Source organism: Cynocephalus volans, chromosome 10, assembly GCF_027409185.1.
Source record: "Cynocephalus volans isolate mCynVol1 chromosome 10, mCynVol1.pri, whole genome shotgun sequence".
NCBI lineage: Eukaryota > Metazoa > Chordata > Mammalia > Dermoptera > Cynocephalidae > Cynocephalus > Cynocephalus volans.
In genome coordinates, this window is record NC_084469.1 from 41,124,158 (window position 1) to 41,137,913 (window position 13,756).

The 13,756-nt window shown below is 46.1% G+C and overlaps 1 protein-coding gene across 4 annotated transcripts in view; it reads left to right on the top strand.

The window, feature by feature from the left end:
* LOC134388447 (protoheme IX farnesyltransferase, mitochondrial) overlaps window positions 1-12,901 on the top strand; it is a 122,820-nt gene extending 109,919 nt beyond the window's left edge. For 3 of the 4 annotated variants that reach the window (XM_063111493.1, XM_063111492.1, XM_063111495.1), the window contains one exon: window positions 12,247-12,901. In XM_063111493.1, coding sequence (XP_062967563.1) covers window positions 12,247-12,653 — 407 coding nt within the window. In that variant the 3' untranslated portion in view covers window positions 12,654-12,901. Of the gene's footprint in view, window positions 1-9,179; window positions 9,344-12,246 lie in introns of those variants that run through there. The other variant, XM_063111494.1, reaches the window with a different exon arrangement.
* Window positions 12,902-13,756: the final 855 nt, after the last annotated feature.

Genomic DNA, 13,756 nt, shown 5'->3' on the forward strand with positions numbered 1-13,756 from the left:
CTCTCATTAGCTGTGTGACCTTCAGAACCGAACTTGGCCTTGTTCTGCTACGGTCTCCTCATTTCCCACATAGGGCTTATAATGGTCTCTCGTCATGAGGGGTTGTGAGGATTGTGCTGGACGTGGTAAGGGCTCAATGCATGACAGATATTAGTCACTAGTCTTCCTTCATGAAATGGGTGAATTAACACAGGTCAGGAAAGGTCTTGAGACTTTATTAGGTTTGCAGACTCTTGATCTTTTGAAGACTTTGAGGTGCCTCCAGACAGGTGAGGGCAGTCCAGACCAGGGCCTTGGAGAACTCAGTCACTATCATTGTGCCGGGTCCTAGGGCCCAGGTTCTTGCTGAGGGCTAGAGGCCCTCTCTTGTCACGCTCCTAGGCACTTTCCTTGTGTAGAGTTTGAGCCTTAGTTTAAGTAGGCTAGACTGGCATCCCTAGAGGCCAGAGAGGGAAAGCTTTGAAAAGTCCTCACTTAAACGTACACATTCAGGCAGGAGTCCTTACTTGTTCAGGGATAGTCTGGATTTAGCTAAACTGCTAATAGTCATACTTAAAATGAATTTTTTTTTAAATGTGGATTATAGTCTTTCTATAATCCACATTTAATCATTTATACACAAACTCATTAATGATGGACAGCTAAGAACAGGCCATACATTATTTAGGTAGCAGAATGAAAATACATATTTGTCTTGAAAAATGAGGCCCATTATGTACCCGAACAGAACTTGGTATAAAAGAGCAGTCTGAAAGATTTGTATAACCTCAAAGGGAAGTTCCCTTGGCAATTTTTGAGGTTTACTTGTATTATACCCTTTTTCTTTAAATCTTAAAGATGTATTTTGGGGCACACAGTAACAACATGGTTTGCTACCCCCAGAATTCTAATTTATCACAGATCAAGTCAGATCAAATCATATGCCTAAAGCCTTGCCAAGTTTATATAGAAAGAATACTACTACTTTACATAACGCTTTAAACCGCTTCAGAAAAGTTTCAAAACATTAATTTGATAGAGCAAACTTGAGATAAGCAGTAAATATTCAAATGAATTGAATGAAGGAATCCGTGAATAGGTGCCTTCCATTTTACAGATGACAGAATCTAAGAGAATAAATTTTAAAGATCTTGATTGCTGTGATTTTAAGAACTGGGTTGAATATGGTTTAATATAGTTTAGTAATCTTCTAACTTCACTGTTCAGTTTGGTGACCACTAGCCACATATGGCTATTTAAATTTAAACTAAATAAATTTAAAAATTCAGTTCCTCGGTCCCACATACCATATTTCAAATGCCAAAAGCTGCATGTGGCTGGTAGCTGCCATACTGACAGCGTAGATGTAGAACATTTCCATTATTGCAGAAAGTTCACTTAGTACTACCCAGAAGAAAAGATTGATATCCTTCTGAATCTCCCTATGTTCCATCTTCCTTGCATGAGTATGTACTTTAAATAATGGGGTATTGTGTGAGACTGTATCTGTGGTCTCACTCAATCTAAAACTATGGTTCTCAAACTTCAGTGACATCACAGTCACCTGGAGGGCTTCCATACAGATTCCTGAGCCCTACCCCTGGAGTTTCTGATTCAGTAGGTCTGGGGTGGGGTCTGAGAATTTTCATTTCTAACAAGTTCCCAGGTGACACTGATGCCTCTGGCCTGGGGACCACATTGGTGGTTTCACAACCACCAATCTGCAAGGACAGAACCAGAAAAAGCTTTAGTCATTAGAACACCTTGGAGCCACCTAGGGATTGGGGCAGAGGGTGCTGGGCAGACCATATTATTTGAGATGTACGGATGGTATCATTTGTATTATCCATAGAGGTTATATCTCTTGTCTGGGTTCTTATCTTGAGGGGCATGTATGGTTGGAAAAAGTCCTTCTGAGGAAAAATGTCCAAAAAGCTTTCCTTTCTTCTGTAGTATATACAAACAATTTAATCTTTGAACCTCCAAAAACTGATCATTTTAGAGAAGACTGTGAATAGAGAAGTGTTTGGAATCGTATATTAAACTATACTGACGGCAAGGAAGAGAAGGAGACGGAAGGCAAGGTGGAGATAGGCACAAGGAAGCACGTGAGGCTGGGAGACTGCCCACTCAGCTAGACAGCCCAGACTGGGAACTGCTGGGGTTTTCCACCTTTATAACTTTTTCAAATGCCAAAAGTGATTATGGTCCCCATAATCACTTCATTGTACAGATGTCAATTGAGAACCTACTATGTGCTGGGCACTGAGAGATAGAAAAATAACTAAAACCCAATCCTGGTCTTCGTGGAAATCATGTCTCATCTTTGCAAAAAGGCAGACAGGTAATCAAATAACTGAGTGATCCAAGAGCTTTAGCTGGGTGTCTTCAGAGGGCTGTGGCTCTCTTAACCTTCAGGAAGAGGGAAGAGCGTGTATGGAGGCCTGCAGGCCTGAGAGCCGGAGCAATGCAGTGTGGGGCTGGGGATGTGATCTGAGACGGTTGCCTCCTGAGGAATTCATACTTTGTTCAGAGACAGTGAAGACCTTTTGGAGCTTGAAACAGGAAAGCAGCCAGGCCACACTGGTAGGATTATTTAACTACCTATATGCAGCAGGTCCTCCTGTAGTACTGGAAAATCAGTGCATTGCTGACCCTGCCCTTACTGTTCTCCCAAGCCTTGTGCACCTTCTCTCACCTCCCGCACTCCCCACTTCCCTCCCCTCTTCTGCCTGTCGGATCTGCCCCCCAGCCCCTGCCTTCTTTGACCTTCCTAGTCAAAATTTCTTAAGTATTTAGTGAAGGATCAATCTGATCATCCTCTGAAAGAGCAACTTGTTACCACCAATGAGCCTGCAAGTAGGGGAATGGATGGAGGATACATATTTGAAGAGAGAAGATTGGACTGAACATATTCCATTCCTTTGCACCACCAGAGAGCCAGGACATAAAATACCCAGCACCTTTCTTAGTTACCCTAACCGTGTCCATCTTTGCAAAAGCCTTTCCTGGGGCTTAGTAGGTGGTGGTCAAGATTGGAGAGGAAGCAGCTCGGGCAGATATTGAAATGGAAATCCTGCAGCCTCATGGATTGAAGGCCCTGCCTTTAAGGAACTATCTGTCTAATTGGGAGGAGAGACATAAAGAAGAAGATACGTAAGTATAGAAACTCTGCATCTGAGGCAGCCTGTGGGTCAGAGAGATCACAGAGCAAGGAGATGTAACATGTTCAGAAGGGTCTTTCCTCCCTCTTGGCATCTAGATCTTTTGAGGTTTTTGTGGTGGCCACAGGGCCAGATTAAGACTTCCAGAGGGCCTTGAGCACCAAAGAGATGGTGCTGCCTTCCCTCCACCCATAGACGTAAAGCGTGAAGTAAGTGTGAGGATGTCCCATGGGATTCATTTTTTATTTCCCCAACTACTTTTGATTTTTTTTAAAAAATCAGATAGTGAAAAAGAACTTCTTGTTTTAGATGCCCCAGTGGTGTGGGGTACAAAGCAGGTACTTTGTCTGCTGCCTTCAATCCAGCGCAGGCTAAGTGAGGTAGGATTGGGGGTGATTAGCAGATGGAAATTGTAAAAGCCAAACAAACGTTAATTGTTCTTGGTATTTGCTGTTTTATAGCTGCACAAGAACTGTAAACAGCCCGGCTTTTCTCCCAGTCTGCGGTGGCAAGGCTCTGTGTCCAGGGCTTGTTGCAGAGGGCTGTGCTGTGGACCGTGGGCCCGGCCCCAAGAGCGCTCTTGGTGGCTGGCATGGAGGCAGCAAGGGCTCTGTGGCCGGTGGCTTCTGAGCACAGGAAATAACTTCGGTTTACAAAGTCCTCTGTCTGCAAAGGTAGTCATTATCAGAGATTTTACCTGTGTCCATTTTCCTCTGAGCCCCAGAGTTAGGCTTTTCCTCCCACCTGCCTAATTACCTTGCTTTTTTCTTTTAAAGCTTAACTGCTGTTAGTAGGAAACATTAAAAATGCTTCCCAACTGAAACCCAGGAAGGCAGAACGGGAGGGCTGCTTTCTGGTCCCAGTCTAGCCAGCCTGTTGTCTTAGGAACTGAAGCAGCACTTGGTTTGATTCTGCACACCGGGGACAGCAGTGACAGAAGTGACCTGCCAGAGCCCCGATGAAGAATTCTGCTTCTGAGAAGGTGGGGAGGGCAACACTGCAGATAAGTGCCCAGCAGCCGCCGTCGTTTCAGCTCCACATGAGACCGGAGCCACACGCATTAGTCCTCTCTACAGTGTTTATCTCCAGAGACTATTTAGTTTATCTCAGAGGCTGTGGGTTAAATCCCCTCTCCCTCCTCCTTGCCAAGGCCACCTCTCTTTCCATCACCCCCATTTCTTAGAAAGGCTCAGATTCTTTTTTGTCATTTTCCTAAATTTGAATAAACCCCAGGTCTTGAGAGTTTATGGAATGGGCCTCTGTGATGACCATCTTGTAGAGTTGATTTGTCAGTTGCCTTTAGTTTGTAATTCAAATGTTGTGTGGTAAACATTAATTATGTCAGCCAACATTCAGTTACAAATGAGGACTTACAAATGGGCTCTTATCGGGAAGTGACATTTGGCAGATGGATGGTTCTAGTAACAAAAAGAGAATGAGTTTTTTACCCTCAGCTGGTAAACTACAAAATGTTAAATACTGTTTCGCTTTATTTACCTCCTTTATTCCCAGATGAGAAAATAGAGTCAAAGAGAAGGAATTTATTCACTCGTTCATTCAACAAATATTTATTGAGGGCTCACTAAGTACCAGTTAAGTACTGGTTAACACAATCACTTTTAAGGATTTCCTTTACTGCCTCAGCTTGAAATCAAACTGAAAATGTGTGTCTGTGTTCATTTTGTGTGAGATTTTTGCCATAACTAGCCATAGAGCTCCAGATTAATTAAGATAAATGGTATTTTTAAACAACAAAATAAACAAGGAAAATTTTCATGGGAATATTAGCAAACAAACAATATTTAGAGCCTCATGTTCCCTTGAAAGACAAACAACCAAAAGGCTGCAAACGTTTTGTTCTAGAAATATGTTGGTAGACCCACGATTGGAGTATAATTGGGGGCAAACTTTGGTACTGAGTGCACACAGGTCTGTCACTTGTGCATAATTGATCTCAAGCTTTTAGGGAACTGGGTTAGTGCCTTCCTGGATGAAGTGATAGATGGTGCCTTGGTAGGGCAGCCTCTGGTAGACATAGTGCCTGGCGCAGAGTGCACATTTAATTAGTACTGTTCAATGAATAAATAAATATTTGGGTGACAAAGGCAGAAAGACCTTCCAATAAGGGGGAGGGGAGGGAGAATTTGGATTTCTGAGAGAACCCACAGATGATTAAAATTTCCTTGTAGGGAAATGGTAAGAAGAGAAAAAGAGGAGAACACTGCTTTCAGAGTCCAAGCTCTGTGCTTCCTTTCAAATGGAGCTTCTTCATTATTCCTAAGTCACTTCCAGAGAATCCTTCAAGGGCAAGCGGTATTAGCCACTCTATTACCTATGTCAGAGGAATTTTCATCTTCTCTTTTGTCGCCTGTGCAGATGATAAACTCGCCCCACATCCTCTTCCCTTTATCTCCTGTGCCATAGAAGTCTATTGCACTGCTGAGGCTGATCTGTTTCACAAGCGCCTTCCTTTGTGTTAACCCTCAAAAGAAAGGCTTTGAAATCTGTGACCATGAAGCTCTGGGTTTGGCTGTGTCTCCTCAGTGAGCCCCAGGTTTACATAACTATATAACCCTGAAAGCACAAATGTAACCAGTCATGGGACAGACGAGCTGCTGAGGGCCATGTGTAGAGAGCAGCTTATTGTACTGGGAGGGAAGGCCTCCCAAACCCAGCACCAGGGTCCACTGGAGCTCGGTTTCTTTATCCTTTGCAAGGCCATGCGTGGACGGATAACAACAATGAATTGGTTTAGGTGGGGGTGGGAAGATGCCCACTGGGCAGTCAGAGAAAGCGAGCTGAAACCATTGAACACCATTCCAAAGCGCATTTTCCTTGGAAGAGTACATACAGAGACTAAGAGTTCCAGCCTGAGAATTTTTGTCTCCATTCTGTTGGGATACATTGGCTGGAACTGCCTTGGCTTTATTTGTCAACAAACCGATGGAAGTATGCGGTGAATGGGAGCACTGCTGGATGTGGCAGGGAGGAAATGAGTGAGATCCAGTCTGTATGTTGCAGAAATGATTGATCAGTGTTTGGAGAGAGTTTGAAAATATGTGTCTTCAAAGAGTCACAAGGAAGACATTGGTTAGCCTTGCCCCACCTAATATGTCCCTGTAATTAGAGCAGGGTGCCACTGGGTAAGGGTTCTGTCCAGCTACTCACACACACAGCAGAGTAGATGTGCTCTTCTCCATTTTGAGTGTGGAGGGAAATCAGCAATGCCTTGGACACCTGTCTCTGGAGTTGCCCTTGAGCTGGGATGACGGCATCGTGATCTCAGAAGTTGCTGTACTCTGGAGAACTGTACCCACAGATATGCCACCTGTTTCATAGATTTTCAGTATTTTATATATCCATAGATTAACAAGTATTAGATTTAAAGAAAGGAAGTAGACACTTCTTCCAGATATGATCAAACCAAATATGTACAGAATGAGAAGTTACATTTAGAAGAAGCAGAAGATGCATGGTTTGTGTGCATGGATCAAAACTCAGAGATCATCCTCAGATCTGTTTACAAATCATTTCTTCCAGGAAGCTTTCCCAGACTTCTCTGAGGTGTTCCTCCTGTGTACTGCCCACAAGCCCTGTAGCTAAGGTAACATGTACCACTGGCCATAATCCATGTATTGTCCTTCCCTGGCCATACTCCAGCAGAGGACCTAGAACAGAGTCTGTGCCCATCATATGGTGGGCACACAGTCATTTTCTGTTGTCGTAGAAGATAGGGCCCATAAAAATAGACTGCTTTGGGGGGAGTGAAGATAAGGGCATAAGTAGAACACTTGTCTTGAGGGAAAGCGAGGCCTTTGAATTAGTAAGCTGAGTGCTTTATGTTCCCCCCACAAGGAAGGTGGGTCCCACCACCGCCCCCGGACTAATTCAAGTCTTCCTGTTCTAGTTCACCTTATCTTGATGAAGGGGAGTAATTTGTTTTACATCTTTTATACTGTGTGTGGGTGGTGGTTTTCTGATTACAGTCCATTAAGGCTAAGCTGTGATTTCTAAAGCTCTTTCACTTGTGACATGAGCTGAACCCCATACCCAATTTCCTCTCACAGAAAGAGCAGCATGCTACTCTTACGAAAATGATTTTTTAATTATGTTATTTTAAGCAGAAGCATAACCGAAAAAGTGTATTGAGCAAAACAAAACACTCCAGTTGGCACACAAAAAGGAGGGCTTTTGAGAAAGACAAGAAAGATTCCACATTTGGGCCTGATATTTTAAGCATTTCAAGTTTGGCCTCCCAGCTGAGGTTGCTGTTTGTCAGTCATTTGCAGGGCACAGCAGACACCAAGCTCTGAATTATCCTATCCCTTCCCCATCTCTCTAAGTTATCGTTGATGTTATTTTTCTTGACAAGACAGTTCTTGGTCTTGTCAGCTTCCTGTTGTGCTTGTGGCTGTCAGAAGTGCAAACCGTAATCAGATTGAACCCTTCGGATGTGAGACAGCTCGGGAGCCGGGGCTGGGCTGCTCCTTACATCCTGCTCAATATGACCTCGAGAATCTCCAACAACGCCTCCTCTTAAATCCAGAGATCATTTTATTTTTCCATCAAAATACGAAGGGGAAGTCTAGCTCTATCACCCTGCTTACTCTTTCAGTTGTACTTGGGTGGTCCAACCTTCTCTCTGTCCTTTCTAATTCCCTGAGAGTACCCACTGTCAAGAAAAATACTGTCTGTTTGTCATTGAAACAGACAGACCTCTTTTTTTTTTTAAGGAACCAGAACTCTTATCTTAATAAACTGGAAGATGCCTCTGTAGTTTTTCTTTCAGCAAGCCTCCCTCCCTCTGCTCAGCTACACTGGCATTTGATGACCACCTGGCAGACCCTTGGTGTGGGAATGAGTCTGCGTATGGCAACAACTTTCTAAAAGAAGGTGCTGTTGTCCAGTGCCAGAGGGGCTGGATATCATCGGGCAAGTTAATTAATCTTTCTCTTCTGTAGGATGAATGTAATAACACCTATAGGCAGGGGTGGTGAGGCTTAGGAAGCATCTGATTCCTCCACACAGTGCCTGGTATATGACAGGACAGGCATTCAACTGAGATGCCTAATACGCAACTCAAATGAAATGGCCAAAATTGGAACTCTTCATGTCTCCCCCATGACACACTTGCCGGTGTCTGTCTCCAGTATTCCCCACCTGATTAAAAGGCATCGAGGTCTGCCCCTTCCTCATTCCCTTGACCACCCTGCCTCCTCACCACCTCCCTGCAGTGTGTCCCCTGCGCTGGGAAGGAGCTCACTCCTCATCCTGGCTTCCAGATGCCTCGCCAGCCCCATCCCATAACTCCGCCTCCCTAGCTCACTCCAGCCTCTGTGCCACCCCAAAATGGCCCTGAAGTGACTTTTCCCAGGATCTGGTAGAGTTCTGCTTCCAGTTAGTTGGGTCATGGCTTAAATGTCACCTGGGAAAGGCCTTCCCTGAGTACTGAATCTCAAGTCACCCCCATGTGTTACCCTATTTGGGTTCTCTAAGGAGTGTTCATCACTGCTACTTGTGTTATGTCTCTGCCTCTAGACCAAAAGCAGGACTTTGTCCTGTTTGCCATTGCCTTTTCCCTCCACCAGCCTGGCATGTGGGACACCTAAATTTCTTTACCAAGTGAATGGATTCTGCAAATAATAGCTGCTCTGTTATCACCATTAGAACTGGGATGTGTTTGCATGAGCTAAGATACAGTATATATGTGATATTTATAGGTTAAATAAGAAAATAAGATTTAAAAAATGGATTTTGGGGATTTGAGGCAACTTTACTGAAGTAAGTACCCTAAAATCAGATCTTCGTTATTTTTCCTCTCCTATTGGAAGACTGAAAAGGAGTCGATTGATGTATGGAAGCCAGAGGAAGCTGTTAGTGGATATGAGAGTAGGGCCTCCTTCCTCTTAAATCTTCTGCACCCACACAAGTTCTACGTGGTACGCTACAACTGTCCTGCCTGATAAATATAATTGAGAAACGAGTAAGTTTCTGCCCAGAACAGCATGAATTAAAAATCCTCCCTCTTCCTTTTAGACAACTTGCAAAGCCTACCCCTAGTGTCACCAATCCACGCTGTTGAGGAGTACAGACAAGAGATTAAAGAGGAGCTCATTCCTTCCACTTCTCCTCGGCATGTGCACAAACGGGCCCCTCAGGCCTTACAGTCCAGACCTAGTTACTGAATTCTTCTGCATTATTTAAACTGCTTCTTTCCTGGTACGTTCTGCCTGAGCAGTAGCCCCCACTCTCATTTTCTGAGCATTCCCACAGACCAGGGGCTTAAAAGATCCTCATTACCTGAAATAGGACCGTGGTTACAGATCTCAGCCTCTTTCCTCCTTATGCAGGATGGTGCTCCTTAGGGTAGATGACATGGTGGGTTAGTGAACTCTCTTGGTCCTCTGCCAGGGAGCCTGTGGGGGAGGGCGGTTAGGTGTCAGAGAGCCCCAGACAGTTTTAGAGAAGGGGATGGAGAGAGCAAGCAGAGTCTCAACTGTTTGCCTTCCAGGTCCTCAAGCCCATGTTGGGAAACACTGATCGTGGGGACCATTTTTAATAAATCAATTCATTTTGCACATTGGCTCCCATTGATGAGCTTGAGGGCCCTTCACTGCACTGTTACTGCACACTTTCTATATTCTAGTCTCTGGAGATGGAAAGGAAGATGAACATACCCTTAAGGAGCTCACAGTCGGGTGGGAAACAGACACATAAATAATGACGGACTGGACACTGGTCCACTTGGGAACAGATGTGTGTACCAGGAGCTCCTAGTTACACGTCCCCACCCGTACCCACCCTCTGGTTGCCAGAGCCCTCTTCACGCCTTTTCCCTTGGCTGTCTCAACACACCCAAGGCATCCCCTCATGACATCCCCTCCCCACTGTTCCTGCTTGTCATCTCAGTGAATGGCATCTCTATGGATCTGTAAACCCAGGAGTCTCTTGATCCCTCCTTACTTACCCTGCACTCACCTCCTATCCCTTTTGCCTCCTAATTACTCCAATGCATCTTCTCTTCATCTCCATTGTCACCATCCTGATCCTAATTACTATTATCTTTCATCTCCTTATCTCCTAATTGATCCTTCCAGATCGCCTTGAGCCTCTCCAAAGTGTTCTTCACAAATGGGATCACTTAACACTGGTGCCTGTCCCTTTGTCCCCCTACTCGCTCTCGCTCTCTCTCTCTCCCCCCCTCTTTGCCCCCCCACTCACTCACTCTCGCTCTCTCTCTCTCTCTCTCTCTCACTCACACACACACACACACGCACGCGCTCGCACGCACTCTTACATGTTAAGATCCATGGCTTTCTGACGCATTTAGAATAGCAAAGTCAGGCTGGATGTGGCGCCTACCCATCTCTCCAGCCTTGTCCTGAACAGTGTTCCCTGTCCTCAGCACTCCAGCCCTACCTACTGCCTTCCTTTTTTATTTTAATGTTTATTTAGTAAATTATCATACAGTAAAATTGACTCTTTTTTGATATAGTTCTGTGAATCTTAACACCTTACTAATCTTTTAAAACCTTGACCACACCTCGCACCTTCTTGCCCCGAGGACTTTGCAGATACTTTCCCTCCACCAGCCCCCTCACTTGGTGAGGTCGCTTCTCCCTCCAGCTCAGCTCAGAAATCCCTTCCGCAGAGGTCTCTGATCTTCTAGACTAGGGCGGCTTCTCTTGCTGTATGTCCTCTTGTGCCATGTATTTTTCCTTCATAGCATATTGAGTGATGATTTTAGATTCGCTAGTGGATGAAGGTCCACCTCCTTGACTAGATGGTAAGATCACTGTTAGCAGAGACACTCACCACGGTATCCCCAGTGCCTAGGACAGTGCACACCCCTTCCTTAGCAGGTGCTCCGTAACAGAGTAATATGTCACTTGTGCAGGAGGAACTAGCCCCTGCCACACGCCCCAGCTCTGCTGCCTGACTTCAGGGAGTGGCTTAGTGTCACAGACGGAGCCTGGTTTGAAAATCAAAGAGACTCATTTTGAATTCCTCCATCTCTTTTTGAAGAACTTGACATAGTCTGATTTTTTTTTTAAATGAGTATTATGAAACCTACCTCAAAATCCTATAGTCAAGATTAAATGGGGCAAACTCTATGAAAGTATCTGTCACATAATAGGTACTCAGTAAATGGCAGCCTTCATTCCACCCATGGGGGTGGTGGGGAGACTGTTCCAGAGAAAGAGGCTAAACGGTGCTCAAGGTATTATGTCCATGCAGAAAAATTACAAAGCCATAGACAAGATATTGTCCTGCTCTGGGACTGTGTTCCTTTATGCCAATGCACTTCCCTGGCTTGCTGGCTTATTTATCACATGCTGTTTTAGTATCTCATACTTGCACCTTTGTGCAGGCTCTGGGGACTCAGAAGTGTGCCAGCAGCCTGCCCCGGAAGCCCTGTGGTGCACTGGGGCAACAGGCAAACAGGTCAAAGCCGGTGCTGAGCAGGGCCTGTGGGCACAGTCAGTTCTTAGTCTGCTGAGCAGGGAGCTGCTCACTTCCCTAGGCAGGTGCAGAGGCTCACAGAAAAGGCCCAGTGAACCTGGGGTGTCCTCCAAGTTGCAGCACTGCTGCCACCTCCCCGAAGAGCCTCATAGCTAAGTCCCCGGCTGGTGGAAGTGGAGCTAAGAGCTTTAGCACAGGCTCCCTCCCAGAGGCAGCACTGAATTCAGAACTTCCCCAAGGTGTTTGCAAGTATACACGGGCTTCTTTTCTTGTCACAATACTGGGAAGCAAGAGGGGCTTGGGGGGCAGGATCCACAGATGCTAAATGCCCTGCAACGTGGGGCGGCCCTCCCGGTGAAGCAGGGTCTTCCCAGCTGTCAGGAGCCTCTCCGCCCCAGCCTCTCCCCAGGGGAGAAAGCAGGAGGGGTCCTGGAGCACAGTCTCCATTGCCCTGCCTTCCCCACGCCAGGCTGATCTGGGAAGCAGAGAGAACAAAGAAAGGCGGAGAGTCCGGGTGCTGGGTGGAACTGGGGCAGCACCTCAGAGGGCCGAGCAGGCGTCAGGGAGAGAAAACCATTCCCTCGGAAACCTCTGATGATGACCTGTCTGTCTCCCGCTTCTCTCTTGAACCTCCGTGCAGGGGCATTTCTTCTGGGAGGAATCCTCTACTCCTGGCAGTTTCCCCATTTCAACGCCCTGAGCTGGGGCCTCCGCGAAGACTACTCCCGGGGAGGCTACTGCATGATGTCCGTCACTAACCCGGGCCTGTGCCGGCGCGTGGCGTTGCGCCACTGCCTGGCCCTGATCGGACTGTCCACGGCGGCCCCCGTCCTCGACGTCACCACGTGGGCCTTCCCGGTCGTCTCCCTCCCCATCAACTTGTATATTTCCTACCTCGGCTTTCGGTTCTACGTGGACGCGGACCGGAAGAGCTCCCGGAGACTGTTCTTCTGCAGCCTGTGGCACCTGCCCTTGCTCCTGCTGCTCATGCTCACCTGTAAGCAGCCTCCAGGTGTGACCCACGACAAGGGAGACCCTCCGAGCTGAACTCAAATGAGCATGTGGGAAAAAAACAATAATCGTACGGGGGGAGACGATTTATTTCCCTTTACTGTTAGGCAAGAATATTTTGATAATTCTGGAGCATAAGAAGAGAAATCGCTGGTTTTAGCACAAAATTGTAAAATAATTTGGTGCTCAGTGATGATTTTAAAAAAAGAAACATCCAAAATGCTCCCCAAATAAGAAATGGGTTGGCTCAGTTGATCAATTCAAAAAAAGAATATTGTTCTGTTTGAGGGTCTTTTTACATCTCTTCCTCCAGCCCCACCCCCCCACTATTTTTGTTCTTCCTTGCATGGATGTACACACGCACATCTGCCTTTTCTGGCTCCTCCCACACACTCGCCCCCACACACATATACACACACACACTCTCCCCAGCTGTTAGCAGGAGTGGCAGTTGGTGGCCAGACAAGGTGAGCACTCTGTTTCTATAGTTCTGTATCCCTCAGTCCCTTGAGGGCCACGGCAGAGGAAATGCACACACTGTCACCCAAATCACCCCCTTCCCTGTGAATAAGCCCCAGCTCCAGCTTGCTCCACCCCACACATATTCTCACCAACAATAAGACAATACAAAGGAATGGTTTGGAGTGGGGATTCCAATGGTTGCCTGGGAATCTCAGTCTGGACCGCCAACCCTGACTCCCCCACCCCCTTTACATATCAGCCTTTTAAAACTCCAAGGAATCAAAGGCATCTTTATATTTCACTTTAAAATACAGGCGCTATCTCAGCATTTCTTTCTTAATAGTCAATACCAGAAATCCCTCTGGCTGTGGTCCCATTACTATACCTCTTGAGTCACTCCTGTGGATCGGCAGCTCTTCTTTGCTGCACGACTTTCTCACATGTGTGAGAAGTTAGAAGAACATTCTTGTCACTCTAGTGACAAATACATTTCCACCCAGGTATCTCCTGAATTCAGAAACTGGCCTCCACAGGGCGGATGGCTTTAACAGCCAGATGCACGAGTTAGGCTCTCAGTGGGAGTGGTTCTGGTTCTGGGAGTTTTGTGAGTTACCTGTAGCCAGGTGTGGTCTCAGGTACCGAACAGTCACCTGTAGTTGCTCAGTCCTCGCCCATAC